We start from the raw sequence: 15,283 nt of genomic DNA, 5'->3' as shown, positions 1-15,283 counted from the left end.
CTCGTCCACGGCGGCGCTTTCAAAGCGAGCGACAGGAGTAAACAAAAACGCCACCCGATGAGCTTACACGCCTGCAGCCGCCAAGGACAGCTCTTTAGTCTGCTTTAAATCAAAAATGTTATATTGGTGAAGTTTTAGTCTTCTCTTAAAGTCACTGAATCGCCAGTGCCAGCTCTCATCGGCCCAAAATACAAACAAACAATAAATACAACAATGAAAATACATTGACTTTGAGAGGGGAGAACTCTGAGTGTTAGCATGCTAAGGCATTCTCTTGTTTTAGGACTCATTTCTGCAGCACATTATTGTAGTTTGGTAGCTGTGTCGTTAAAAGGCACTCTGGGAAATGTAGGAAATCAGCGTATGAAGCAGGTTTCTGCACCCTGTAGACTCCACATAAGTGGTTTATTTTTCCTTTTCACTTTTTTGTTTCAATCTACAAGATCTTCCTCAGGTGACCTGTTTGTACATCAAAAAGTTTCCTTAAAAAGAAAAAGACAAACTGTTTATTTGGATTCTTCAGTGTGCAGAGACTTCAGTTGTGCCCTGCAGTGAAGTGTTTTTCGTCTTGCACCTGAGTGTTTTTGTGAGCACCCTCGGTCCCTCTTGTAATTTAGAAAACCGCTCACTGAAGTAGAAGGAAAACGCGCAGCTCAAGGGGAAGTTGGTCAGCTGAAACATTACATATTTTTAATATTTTTAAGGGTTCTGAGTGGATTCTTGTTGTTTTTCGTGATAGATTATTAGTTTTGTATTGATGGTTCCTCTGTGTGTGTGTGTGTGTGTGTGTGTGTGTGTGTGTGTGTGTGTGTATGTGTGTTCAGCTGGTATACTGGGCCAGTCAGCAGCAGGATCAGGATGAGAAGATGGCTGGCTGTGTGTTTCCAATGGGACCAGAGAGCTTTCAGCGCTTCACGCCGGACTCCCTGGCGGGCATCGAGCAGCGCATCGCCCAGGAGCAGGCCCGACTCAAAAAACAATACCAGGAGGTACACAAACTCACAATAAACAACACGCCTGAAAAAAACAGTTATTATTATTATTATTATTATTATTATTATTATTAGTATTAGTAGTAGTAGTAAAAGTTGTTGTTGCATTATGTATTCGTGTTATATGTATTATTAGTATCATTATTGTTGTTAATATTATTATTATAATTAAAAGTAGTAGTAGTAGTAGTAGTAGTATTTGTATTATTTGTTAGTGTTATTGGTATCATTAGTATTATTATTTTTTAAAATAATTTTTATAATTGTATTATTAGTCTTATTAGTACAATTATTATAATTTATATCTTGATAATTTCTTATCATTATCATTTTTAGTATTGTTGTTATTATTGTTATTATCATTATATATGATATTATTATTATTTGTAGTAGTTCCATAATTGTTCTTATTATTAAAACAAGATGAATCAGGAGGCAGAAAATAAAATATTGGAGGTGAAATCTGAATAAAATGTAGGGCAGCTTCAGTGGGCAGATGTGAGGTGTTTTGGAGGTGGTAAAGTGTTCTCTGTCTGTGTGTGTGTGTGTGTGTGTGTGTGTGTGTGTGTGTGTGTGTAGGACCTGGGCGACGTGGTGCTCCCCCGGCCCCGGCCCGACCTGGAGGCAGGAAAACAGCTGCCGCGCATCTTTGCCGACATCCCGTCTCATCTGGTGGGCGTTCCCCTGGAGGACATCGACCAGTACTACTTCAAAGACAAGAGGGTAAGTGACCCAGAGTGTGTGTGTGTGTTTGTGTGTGTGTGTGTGTGTGTGTGTGTGTGTGTGTGTTTAGAAACACCCTGTGTCTCCTGTTGGAGAATCCCTGGAAGATAAATGGTCTCTCTGGTAACCTACTTCACTGAGGACCAGAGGGGAGGTGGACGAGTGAGTGTGTCCCCTCTCTCACAGTTTGTCCTCCTTTTTAAACTCTCAGACCTTGTTTACACCTGGTCCAGGTGATCACATGTCTGTCCCACTCTGTCTCCTGCACTCTTTTTCCTGTTTCAGGGTGATTTCAAACCCGTGAGTTCAGTCTTGAATCTTAATTTTCCTCCTTCCATCCTTGATGTGATGCTTTTTCGAAGATTTAAACACAGCTATTGTGTGGACCAAAATAACCACACCGAGACCCCTCAGGGCGCATATACTCCAAATCTGGTCCCCCAACCATAAGTGCCAGTGGAGGATCCCTCGCAACCCCCAACAGAGGTCCTAGCTAAAACCCTAATGTCTGGAAATCCTAGAAACATCCTAAAATTGGAGAAAATGCCCAAAAGTCTAAGAAATGTCCTGAAATCTTAGAAACTTTCTAAATGCTCTAAATGTCCAAACATTTGAGAAATGTCCTAAAATCCTACAATTTTCCTTAAATCCTGGAATTTTCCTTAAATCCTACAATCTTCCTTAAATCTAAGAAATGTCCTGAAATTTTGGAAATTTAAACTTAAAACTAAACTAAATTAAACTTAAAATTCTAGAAATGTCCAAACATCTGAGAAATGTCCTAAAATCCTACAATCTTCCTTAAATCTAAGAAATGTCCTGAAATTTTGGAAACATCCTAAAAAAAAACCTAGTCATGTCCAAAAATCCCAGAAATTACCTAAAATAAAATACATGTCCTCAATCCCTAGAAATGTACTGAAACCCTAGAAATATCCTAAAGTCCGAGAAACATCCTAAAATTTTGGAAATAAAAAAAAAAACTGAAAACCTATAAATGTCCTAAAATCGTAGAATTGCCAAAAATCACAGAAATGTCCTCAAATCCAAACAATGTCCTTAAATCCTTGAAAAATGTCCTAAACTCCCAGAAACATGCTAAAATCTGTCTGCTGCAAGTTTGACCTCCACAGCTTCCATACTGCGCTCTGCATGGTGGATTGTCTGAGAGAAACAAACTGCAGCCCGCAGGAGAGCGACTCGACGTCTGACCTGGACTTGCAACCAAGTCGCGATGATGACTCGACCTGCCTGCTCCTAACAAACACATGAAAACAGCGAGCTGGAGGATCAGAGCGTCCCGCTGAGAGAGTTAAAATGAAACACCCGCGGGGCGGCCGAACACGCGTGCTCCTCCACCTGTGTTTACGTCCTCGCTGCCGCCTCCAGACCAGAGAAAGCAGAGCTAAAAGAAAAACTAACGAGTTTACCGAGTCGTCCCCTGATTCAGGACCGGAGCGAATAAAGTGACGGTTAGAAAACGCCCTCGTCTCCTCGCCGCTCTGTCGTCTCTCTCTCCGGTGACGCCTCTCCTCAGGGAGTCTCCTCACCCCTTTTTCCTTCCACCGCTCTCCCTCGTGCCGCCTCTTTCTCTCCGCTCTCTCTTTAAGCTCAGGTGTGTTTCCTCTGGGTTTCAACACACACACACACACACACACACATTATATCCGTTGTGTGTGTGTGTGTTGTTCGTCTTGCAGGAACAAACAAAAACACACTCAGCACCTCTGAGCCCGTCTTCACGCTCTGTTGTGCTATTAAAGGGGTCAAAGGTCATGGCAGGGTTTCAGATTTATCTTTTTTTCTGAATTTAAACAATAACACGGACGATTCACATTTTATTTTTATTAATTAGTTTTATATTTATTGTGGTAGAGCAGGAACTTGCTTTGTTTGGGGCCACGCGTGTTTCTGTGATATTAGGACATTTATGAGATTTTAACTCATTTCCAGGGTTTTTAGGACGTTTCTGGGATTATAGGACGTTTTGAGGATTTTAGGACGTTTCTCAGATTTTAGTGCATTTCTAGGATTTTAGGATGTTTCAAGGATTTTGCGACATTTCTTGAACATCTGGAAGTTTTCTAAGAATCCAGAATGTTTCTAAAAGTTTAAGACATATACGAGATATTAGCATGTTTCTAGGATATTAGGAAGATTTTCAGGATTTCAGGGACGTTTGAGGATTTTAGGAAATTTCTAGGAATTAAGGATATTTCTAGGATTGTAAGACAAGACTAAAATATCAGGACATTGAAAGGATTATGGACATTTCCAAGCAAATATTAGCCCAGGCTATTACTTGAAGTTTTACGGTATGTATGCTTAAAATTTGCCTGAAAATCATGGAAATTAATTGGTAAAAATGTTTATGAACTCTGCAAATCAAATCAAATCAAATCAAATCAAATCAAATCAAATCAAAACAAATCAAATCAAATCCGCCCTGTGGATGTTGGACCAAAGTGGTGATTAATGTTATTTTCCCTGAAGCGTGTGTCATTATTCTCTGCGTGATCGTGGTCGGTTTGGTTCTGCGGCTGCTCGAGAAAACAAAAATCACTCTTTTGTTCTCCTCTCTGTACTGACTGCATGTTTCTGCGTCTCTTGCAGACCTTCATAGTCCTGAACAAAGGGAAGGCCATCTTCCGTTTCAGTGCCACATCCGCTCTCTACATCTTCAGCCCTTTCCACCCCGTCCGCAGAATCGCCATCAAGATCCTGGTACACTCATATCCTTCGCCATCGCTGCTGCTGCTGTATGTTCTCTGACAGTGGTATGATCTGGCTGCAGGGGGGGGACAGCTGCAGGGGGGGGGTCAGAGGTCAGATGCAGAGCAGCCTGCAGGGCCTCAGTGTGTGTTGAAGGACGCTGTGTGTGAGCGGCCGGGCCACCCTGACGGCGCTGTGTGTGATCATATAAACAAGCAGACGCAGGCTGGGTGCTCCATCACCGCAGGCGGCTCGCAGCTCCACTGATCTGCTCTGCAGCCGCTCGTCCACCAGCGCTGTTTTTACTGCACTTTAATGCTGAGATACTCCACTTTGACTGCATTATTCCCATTTTCTGCTTCTTTATACCTCTACTTCACTATATTTCAGAGGGAAACACGTTCTCTGGTCATCTCTTTATTTCCGTCTTCGCTTGTTTTTGAAAGAAATCAAGCCAGTTTACTCAGGTCTCAAAGGGTTAATCGTGCAGCACGTTCAGAGATGCAAACAGTTTAAAGGTTTTGGGGCTCTGCGCTGACACGTTAACGTACACACTGTTGAGTGATAGACTTCATGTATTTAGCTTAAACCGTTTTATGTTAACTGTTTAGTTTATACCACAGCGAGCGGCGCCGACATGCTTATATTAACTCTTTAAAACACCGTGTCGGATGATACTCGCATGCTTTCACTATATCTTTAAACAGCCAACACATTAAATTAATTAAACTAAATTAAGTTGATTGATAATAGCTTCAGCAATTAAGGTTTTTTTATGCTTTCATGCAGTTTTGAAGAGTTATTAATGGTTTATTAATGTGAAATGACCCATTAAAAATAGTCAATCTGAAGTCCATTAAATGAATTACCTCCAGTTGCATTAGAGCCACTCACTGAATTTTTGCTTTAATGGAAAACTTAATAAGCACAATGATAAATAAGGGCTTTTGAGATAAACATAGTTAATATTTAATTATGAAACTACATAGGTAGCCAAATATGAAGATGTTTTTTTAGGGAAGAATAATGCAAAATTAATACATTTTCTTCCTTTACTGATAAACCTCAATAAACAATGTGTTTGACAAGGTAGAAGGCTGTTTAAATAAATGCAAAACTGTGACAGGAAAAATAACTAAAAATAAGTTAAAATGTGTTTTATTTTTAAGATTATTTCTCTAAAATATCTAAAACAATATTTTAAACTAATGATTATTATGATTTTAAGCACATTTTCAGGCCATTTCCTTGTTTTGATATTTCTTCCCCTGATTTTCATTCTATTTTCTTGTAACTTTTGTAACTTTCTTTCTAATTTTAGGTGATTTTATATTAAAGTTGGCAAATATTTGTTCAAATACTTGGCAGTAGTGATCAACTTCAGATTAACGTGGCCCCCAAAAAACAGCAAGAAAATTACCTGGGAAAAAAAAGAAGAAAAATAACAAAAACAGAAAATGACCTGAAACAAAACTTAAAATGAAAACAAAAATGACAAAATTGAATAATTTTACTGAAAGATAAAAGATATGATAATTAATTTTTTAAAAAATCTAGATTTTTTTCTAGTTTTTTAATAAATCTCATTCATTCATTTTCTTATCACCTTTTACTATTTTTTTGCACTTTGACATTTCATGCCAAGTTGCTGTTTTCTAAAAGATATCAAATGATTTTGCTGAAAATTCGAAGGTTTAAATGTTTGTGAAAGACGTCTAAATGCAGCAAAAGAAAACTGATGTCGATCCGGGTTTCAAAGGGTTAAAAACACTCTCTGACACAGATAATTGACCACCTTAAAAAAAAGTCATCATCAGATAATTAGCATGTTTTAAGGCGTCAGAGTGACGTTAGAGTCCAAATGTTGTGGAAAAGGGACTTTGGCGAGTCGTCCCGTCCCATGCCGCCATGCGCCATGCAGACGTCCTCCTTGGGCTCCAATCGCCAGGCCAACATGACAGATATTACCTCACACCCAAAACTCAACAGCCCCCCTACTCCGCCCTCGACCCCCCTCCTCGCCCCTCCGCCCCTCACCTCACACTCGTCTATTTTTACCCGGGAGGCGGCTGCTGGTGTTGAGAGATGTCGAGCCGGCGGACACGCTGCTGTTGTCAGGGGGATAAGTGGGTGAAGAGGTCGCAGCGGAGGTGTGGCGCTACTGATGTGCCACATGTGTGTGTGTTTGAGTGTGTTTATAATAGAGACAAAACAAAAATTAGAACAAGTGTGTGTGTGTGTGTGTGTGTGTGTGTGTGTGTGTGTTGCGGTTGAAGTGGAGTTGTAGTGTGCGTGTGAGTGTTTTTAAAAATATGTGTTTGACCAAGTGCGTTCTGGATTCATGCCCGACCACGCTGGCGCCACAATGACAAGCTGTGGTGTGAGGTGGGGGCACACACACATACACACACACACACACACACACACACACACACACACGCACACGCGAACACTTCTAGAAAACACAGGTTGTGTGTTTTCTCGCTCAGGTGTTCAGTTTTAACACTTACTGTCGTTTCTGACAGAAAACACTGTTTGACTACATTTCCCATGGGGCCTTTGCTCTGGAGGACACGCGTTTGACTTTGTGTCCCACGAGACATTGCTCGGGGACCGTGTTCATCCATCAGACTGCGCCGCGGCCACCAGCTGTGTCTCCTCGCGTTGCCTCCTCGCTGGTGAATTGATGTTGTCAGTGACTCTCAGAGTTTGTGGAGCTCAGCTGTCCTGTTTCAGGAAACTTTTAAAGAGGTTACAGTTACACTAAAACTAAGCTAAAAACTAAAACTAGGTGTAAAAAAAAATGTTTTAGTTCATAAAAAGGGAAAAATGAAAACTATCTGAAAAAATATTGTGTACTCAAGTAACATTAACTAAGAGTGCTTTCACACCTGGATTGTTTGGAGGTTTTTTTCCCAAAATAGGGAGCATTTCCCCCTCGGTCCGCTTCGTTTGGACTCGTGAACACAGCAATCGCTCTCTGATGCGGAAAAAAACTCGATGCCGAGATCACCTATAATATACAGCCTTATGGTGTTTTTATTCCTGGTTTATGTGTGAGTGCAGTAGGTGTTATGTGCACAGTTTTCAGTGAGGTGTATCTGGGAGTATGTGCACTGGTTCATCTAATGTTGTTTTTTGTTTAGACTTTTGTTGTGTTTGTAATGTAATGGTGTGATTGTTGTTTTTATCGTAAGTGTGGAGGTATTATCTGGGCAGCACTGAGTCCAACACAAATTTAAAGACAGGAAAGTATATCGTATCGTATCGTATCATATTGTATCTTATCTTATTTTATCAGATCTTATTTTGTCTTGTCATGTCTTGTTCTGTCTTGTATCGTCTCGCCTCATTGCGTCATGAAGTGTCGTGTTGTTTTGTCTTACCTTACCGTATTGTACCGTACCGTACTGTACCGTACCGTACCGTACTGTACCGTACCGTACTGTACTGTACCGTACCGACCTGAGGAATCAAGTGGTAGCAAACATCAAAATCACAGCGTGTCCTGGGGTATAACCAGAGCGCCCTCGTTAAAAGTGCTTCATGTGATATAAATAAACAGTCTAGAGGAGTCACAATTTGACCTCTTGTTGCCTAAAATGTGCAAGAAATTTTTTCCAGCTTGTTGAAGACAGGTGGGTGGAGTTTAGCGGAGGGGACAATAAGTGCCAGAAAGAGAATTAGACAGTCAATTTGGTGTACTTTTCTGTGATTTACGGCTCTTAGTCAGCGTGGATAAGAGCAGCGAGTGAGATGTAAAATGGAAAAACGTCCTCAGTGTGACTCTCTCCCTCATTGTGAGTCTCTCTGGAGAGTGTCAGCTAAACGCCTGAAATGGAAATGTAGAAATGTCTTGCTTTGCTGCCTTGTGTGTGTGTGTGTGTGTGTGTGTGTGTGTGTGTGTGTGTGTGCAGACTACATGCCGAAGTGATTTTACATGTGTCTTTTTTTTTTTAAATACCTTTCACTGATTTCCCATTAGGGCTAAATAAAGACGAAGTGAACTGAAAGGCTGTGCCGGGTTAGCATGTGTGTTTCTGCGCTCCCCTCCGACGCCTGCCACGTTCAATACAGCAAATTAATATGCCATTAACAGCCCCGATGGGAGAGTTGGGGGGGGGGCACTCCTGTCTAATCATCATATAATGGGGAGCGGTAACTTTTCCAAACTGTCAGAAGGCAGCAATACATGTTAAATATCACCCTCACCTGCCATGTTTCAGCACGCTACACGCGCTGCGGCGGGAGCAGCCGCGCTCAGCTGTCAATCACAGCTATAAATGAATCATAATTATTGTAATTTGACAGAAGGAACATACTCCCCGAGTGAAAGCGGCCCAAACTCCAGCTGAAAGTTGTTTGAGCTGCAGGTAATTGTTGATTGAGTGCCGGCTGTAATGATGTTGCCGGAGCGCGGTGGCAGGCGGCGAGATAACACGGTTACCGATTGACAAACAACGCAAATGTCCCCCTGCCGCCGCCACCGCAGAGCCAGGAGCTAATTATGCCGTAATGATAACCCTGCTGTTGTGGACCTCCCAGGCCACCGTACCGGTAATGTCGTTACACCTCCCACATCCACTGCTGGATCTATTTTTTCTTTTTTTTTAATAACTTCCTCCTTCTTTCCACATTTGTGTCCATCGGTCTTATTTTCCTCTTCCTCCTCACCTCCATCACTCGCTCCTTTTTCTCCCAAATCAAAGCAAACCTTTCAGTTTCTCTCTCAAGCCACCAGCCGCAGCACTGCTTTTATTTTGAAAAACAGCAGAAAGCAAACGTTTTTGGATCAGCAGCACAAACCCAGAGAACAAAAAAACCACAGATCAGTCTGTGTGTTACTGAACGCTGATGCTGCAGCTAACAGTTATCTTCATATTCTTAACCCTTTGAAACCTGGATTGACATCATTTTTCTTGTGCTGAATTCAGACTCCTTTCACAAGCAAGTCTGATTTCATTCAAAAACATGAAAAAGGAATCAATAATGAAGAATCCAGTAAAATTTGACAAGAAAAAAGACCTGAAAATTAGTTTTTAAAAAGAGAGAATAGAAAGAGAGATCATTATTAGAAAATTATCACAATTACTTGCTGACTTTCAGGTAATTTTCCGACAACTATACGGTTTTGTGCACTCTGACACCTTATGGGGACTAAAAATACAAAAATTCACTTTATGAATCACTTTATTGTTATTATGAATTAGAAAGTTGTTGGGGGGCCACCTGGCACCCTGTCAGGGGTCAAATTTGGCCCTGCAGACTGCAAACTGTGTGTCACTGCTGCACCGAGTGCACCTCTTTCCCCCACATTTTCTTCATTTATTAATCTGTATAAACAAAAGTGGGAAGTTTCTCTTTAATTCCAACAATATTGTTGAAAGGAATTTAACAACAAATGTCTTCATTGTGTCATTGAACGTGATTTTCTTGCCGATCCAGTTCATTCGGCAGCGTAAGTGAACGTGATGTTTGCGTGACTCTTGTTTTTAGCAGTCAGGTGATCGAATGATGACACAGATCATTTATTTCTGCTCTGTGAAACCTCCTTTTTTCCTTAACCTGCTCACGTTATTCAGTCTGTTCATCATGTGCACCATCCTGACCAACTGTTGCTTCATGGCCATGTCCGAGCCGGCGTACTGGGCCAAATACCTGGAGTAAGTACACCTGAAACACACACCTGTGTCTGTGTGCGTGTGTGTGTGTGTGTGTGTGTGAGGGTCGGGGATTCCCACAGACGGTCAAACTGCTGTCGAATGTTGCGCTGCCAGCAAACGCCGGCACGCTGTGTGTGATGATGTAACAGCGTCCAGAGGGTGGAGGGACACTTTGGGCCGATCGTTCTGCACAAACTGTGGTGATCAAAGTCAGATACAAAAGCCTATTTTTGGTCTGATGCCTTTCAGTGAATGCGTCCGATTAGATTTTGATGAGAGTGAATTGGCGGCCTGACCGTCCGACTGAGCCGAAACACTCTGAGCGTATATTTGTAACTTGTGTCATTTTTTATTATAAAGCTTCAAGTGCTCCTTTAATCTGCTGTTTTTCATCGTTTCCTGAACAGCAGTGATTCGAGGTTTATTACTGTCACACATTTTTTTAATCAGAATCATGTTTTATTGACAGTAGCACATTTACACATACAAGAAAAAGAAAAATTTCAATTTGCACGATGGACACAAAGACGCCTCCATCCTGTCGTGTCCATCGTGTCGCCCAGCATGAATTCGCGCCCATGCATTGACTCTATATGTAAAGTCGCTACACAAAAAGCTCGCTTCATATTTGGTGTGAACATTAAGCCAAAATCTTTGGCCAAGTCGTGATATTTGACAAGTTAGGAATGAAGATGTGCTGAAAACAAACCAAGCAGGGTATAATAAATTCTGATAAAGTTTATTTATATAGTACTTATTGTTACAAAGTGCTAAAAATCACAAAAACACACACAGGAAAAAAATGTAAAACACAAAACAAAAGAAAAAATAAGAACAAAATACAGGAAAAATGTTAGAAAAGTAAAAAAAAAAAACAACAAAGAATTAAAATTTATGAAAGCAAACTAAAGCAGCACAATGCAATTTCAGGTACCAAAAATGACTAAAACAGTCCATTAAAAAGAGATTATAGGATTGCCTTTCAATAAAAATACGTTTTTAAAATGGTTTAAAAGAAGATAGTGATCTAGCAAGACAGAGATCAAAAAGGTTAAACACTGAAGCGTCCTAAAAATTAACTTCATTTTCCGGCTGAATTTTTGTGCACGAGAGAACTTTTTTGTAGAAAATGTAAAAAACCCAAAGACAATTATGTTGCAGACAAGATAAGATAAAATAAAAAGACAATACAATACACTTAAAATTGCACTTCTTTTATTGTGAAGCTCTTTGAGCTGCATATACACTTACACAATACACTTTATTATTATTACTATTATTATTATCCTGAGAATAGCGCACAAGATAAATGAAGGTGAATAATGAGGAAAAATTAAATAGAAAAAACTTGATATCTGCCGATAAAATGTAAAGTATGCGGAGACGCTGACAGCAGGCGGGTTTCTCTGGTCGGCCCTCTGAGGTATGTGAGCCGCTGCTGACGTGACCGCCTCTCTCTGCTGTCTGTCTGTCTTTGTACGGTTGAGTTGACGTCCCGTCGGGTCAAACTTGTTTCTGGGGACAAAATAAATAAGTGAAGGATGTTTGGCGGAGAGTCGAGGCTCTGCTCATTTTATGAATATTCATCCTTCCTCCACTCCTTTTCTTTTTCGCTCTTCTCTTTTCTTTATTCAACCCCCCGTCTGCTCCGTCCTCTGTGCCCCTTCATTTCCTCTTCCTTCCTCTCTTCTCTCTCCCTCCTTCCTCAGGTACACCTTCACCGGTATCTACACGTTCGAGTCTCTCATAAAGATCTTGGCGAGGGGTTTCTGCGTGGGGCCCTTCACCTTCCTGAGGGACCCCTGGAACTGGCTCGACTTCAGCGTCATCGTCATGGCGTGAGTCAAACACACGACACTCACGCATTAAGCTGTTTGTTTCCCAAAACGTGCTGCCGCCAAAGCCGAAAACTGCACGCGACTCTAACAACGGACCTGCACCGAAACGTGTCGTCAGTGACGCCTGTTTTTGAGAGCAGACGGGGCCAAACTGTCACAGAAAAACGGCTTTTACTGCGTTTTTATGAGTAAACATAAACAAGTAATAATATCAGCAGAGAAAAAACTAAATTTCCAAAATTAACCCTGTAAAACCTGAGCAATTTGACTTGATTTCATTCAAAAACATGGAAACTTAAATTAGTGTGAAGTTACAAGACAATTAGCAAATAAATGAATAAATAATAAAAGGAAACAAATTTGACAAATATTAATTCTAATTATTATTTCTGTTGCCTCATTTAAAACATGTAATTATAATAATAATTACACACACACACACACATATATATTTTTTAAATTTGTCTAATATGATATAATGATGAATTACTGACATTTTGTGTCCAAGAGGTCAAAAGTCAACTCTGACATCATAATTTTCTGCAAAAACACTTTTCTGTCCATTACTCTCCATTACTGTCTTTTCTTTTTTCATCTTAAATTTGTGATTTTAATCCCAGAGAATTCCTGAGTTTATTTCTTGCAAATTCATGACTTTAAAATCCCAGGTACTGAAGTTGCTCCTTATATATCTTCCACGTTAATCTCAGAGAAAGTTTTTTTCTTGTGAATTTAATTCGTAAATTCAGTTTTTCCCCAAATCTTACTCTCTTCCTTCAGCTACATTTATAAAAATCTCTATATTTCTCACCCACAGTGGCCTGAATACACCACCATACAAATCAGGACAATAGTAAAAAAAACAAAAACCCTAACAATAAATCAAGTGAGATAATCCATGCATATTTAAAAAGGGAATTACAATAATTATGAAACAGATGATGGTTTATGTTAATAGAAAATGTTGCAGATTAATATAAGACACATGACTTTGACTTGCATTTAATTCCTATATATTCTGTTTTACCTCAGTTTTATTTGGGGTCATGCTGCAGTACAATCAACGCTTCCATACGGGAGTGATTGTGAAATTTTGAGGGTTTTTAATGTGAAACATCTGTGTAGAAAATGAGCCCTAAAGTAGAAGTGAGCGGCATTAATCAGTGAGTGTAAAGAGAAAGTGGTGAGTTTGACGTGACTGTGTTGTGCTGATGGGATTAGGGCTGTGGAATTAAAAATAAAGACTAATAGAAGCCCGTCTCTGCGGCCGAGGTGCACGCTGTAAACTTGAAAAAGAGGCGAGTTTGTGCAGCTAAGCAGAAGTGTATTTTGTTACATTCAGACACATTTGCAAAGTAAGGAGAAACTCTGCTCTCTGACTGCAGAACTGCGTCTCATTGTGCTGTCAGTCCGAGACAAAACAAACTTCAGGCTGCAGCGTCACGTATCATTAATAAACTTAATACGTCTGTGCGGTTAAAAATAAGTCTGTGCTGCGATGAGAGTCCATGTTTCTCGTCCACTGCGGTGGAAAGTGACAAAATGCTGTCACCAAAGTAGCTGTGCAATTTTGACGTACTTTTTTACTTCCAAGTCACCATATTTCATAAATCTGTGCTTTTTGTTTCACTCTATAATAATATAATTTTCACCCAAAACACAATGGCGTCAAAAAAATCCTTATGATAATAAACTGTTGCGTTCACGTTAATGTGTCAGTGAGGGCTACGACTTTGTACATTTGCTGATGTTGTTTCAGTAATTTTATTTGGATAAAGATGACCTTGGGATTTTTAAATCTGGACCCTGTTTTCCCAAATTTTAGTGTCAAAGTGACTAATGGGAACAAACATTTTGAGAGAAAGCGCTGCAGCCTCGAAACAAGCTGCTATGCAACCACATGGGGCGATTGAGCATCTTCCCTGTGCGTCCACTAAAAGTGTTTTTTTGTGCCACTGACGGGCTCAGATTGTTACTCTAAGTGTCAGACAGCGTAATGAAAGGATCCAAACAGAGAAAAACCTTTTTATTTAAGAGCAGGATCTTTTTTGTTTAACCAAAATCGCCAGCACCAAACCCACCAGACTCCATTTAAAAAAAGTCATTTTAGTGTATGTAGAACCAGCATATTTTCATATTTATGTGGGTGAATTAAGGGTTAATTTCAACCGAATTAGAGTTAGTGATTGTTAAAACAGTGAAAAGACGAACGAAGATGCTTTCTTTGAGTGTTACTTTGTTTCTGTTGATTTTGAATTGAAGTGTGTTTTAGGAGGATAAAATTACTGTTTATTTATATGGAGTCTGGTGGGTTTGACAATAGCGATTAAAGGGTTAAAGACTTAAAAATGCACCAGAATGATTCCTTTAATGTCTCATTGTGATGCATCATGTTTCGTTGCCACTTGTTTTTGGTGATTTATGCTCGATGCTTGAACTTCAGTTGACTGGTTCTTTGTCAAACTGCCCTCCACGAGGTCAAACATTTATAAATATAGTAAAGCATCTCTGATAACTGAGGAGAGATGAAGATCAGATACTTTCTGTTTCGTGTCTTTAAACAGGAAAATCAAATTAAAATCACACACACACAAAAAGGCAAAAGGCGGGAAAAGTGTGTCGCCTGCAGGCTGGATGATCCACTCGATGAATAAGACGACGTTGCTCAGTGTTTTTGTAGAAAAAAGAGAAAAGTGCGTCTCTCAGTGACACCCATGCATTTTCCAAATTACAGGTTTGAAAATCTCAAGGCTCCAAAACTCACTCGGCACATAAATGAGCCGTCAAAACCGTCAATTTAAACCAAAAACGAGACCCAGAGTCTGCAGCTCTGAGTTTCCTGCCGATGCCGGCGGTCACGCCCACTCCGCGAGCCGTTACGTTTCAGAGAGAAGAGCGTGACCCGTCCACTTCGGTAATTGACTGACTGATGGAAAATCACTGTAGTTTGGTTTGGTTAGCGATCAGGCGGCGATCAATCACGGAGCCGAGGAGCGGGGAGGCGTACGGCGCGGGAAGATAAACGATCACAATGAACCGATCGGATCAATATTTGACCCCGAGGCTCGGCTGCGGGGTTAGCGTGCTCTGCAATGAAGCGGTGTCACCTCCACCGCCGCCCGCCGGCTAAATTGAGGCGTCTTGATGAAGGTGCCCTCGAAGGGTGTGGACGCCGTGTCTGCAGAGTTACATAATGCGACCCTGACGACCCGCCGCCAAATCCCTCAGAGGGAGAAACGGCTTCACTTAAAGGACGAATTCTCCATTAAACAGTTGGCTCTTAAACATCTGCCGCTGACGGACTTTACATTCTGTCTGCACGGCGGTTTCTTCTTCATGGGTTTAACGAGGACGC

At 40.7% G+C, this 15,283-nt stretch overlaps 1 protein-coding gene across 1 annotated transcript in view; it reads left to right on the top strand.

Moving 5' to 3' along the window:
- Positions 1 to 838: 838 nt before the first annotated feature.
- The window catches only part of LOC121960950 (sodium channel protein type 3 subunit alpha-like), a 33,608-nt gene continuing 19,163 nt past the window's right edge, over positions 839 to 15,283 (top strand). The window contains exons 1-5 of the mRNA XM_042510856.1: positions 839 to 989; positions 1,572 to 1,715; positions 4,329 to 4,447; positions 10,001 to 10,090; positions 11,800 to 11,928. Coding sequence (XP_042366790.1) covers positions 867 to 989; positions 1,572 to 1,715; positions 4,329 to 4,447; positions 10,001 to 10,090; positions 11,800 to 11,928 — 605 coding nt within the window. The 5' untranslated portion in view covers positions 839 to 866. The remainder of the gene's footprint in view (positions 990 to 1,571; positions 1,716 to 4,328; positions 4,448 to 10,000; positions 10,091 to 11,799; positions 11,929 to 15,283) is intronic.

Source organism: Plectropomus leopardus, chromosome 21, assembly GCF_008729295.1.
Source record: "Plectropomus leopardus isolate mb chromosome 21, YSFRI_Pleo_2.0, whole genome shotgun sequence".
NCBI lineage: Eukaryota > Metazoa > Chordata > Actinopteri > Perciformes > Serranidae > Plectropomus > Plectropomus leopardus.
This window is presented reverse-complemented; position numbering and strand designations above follow the sequence as displayed.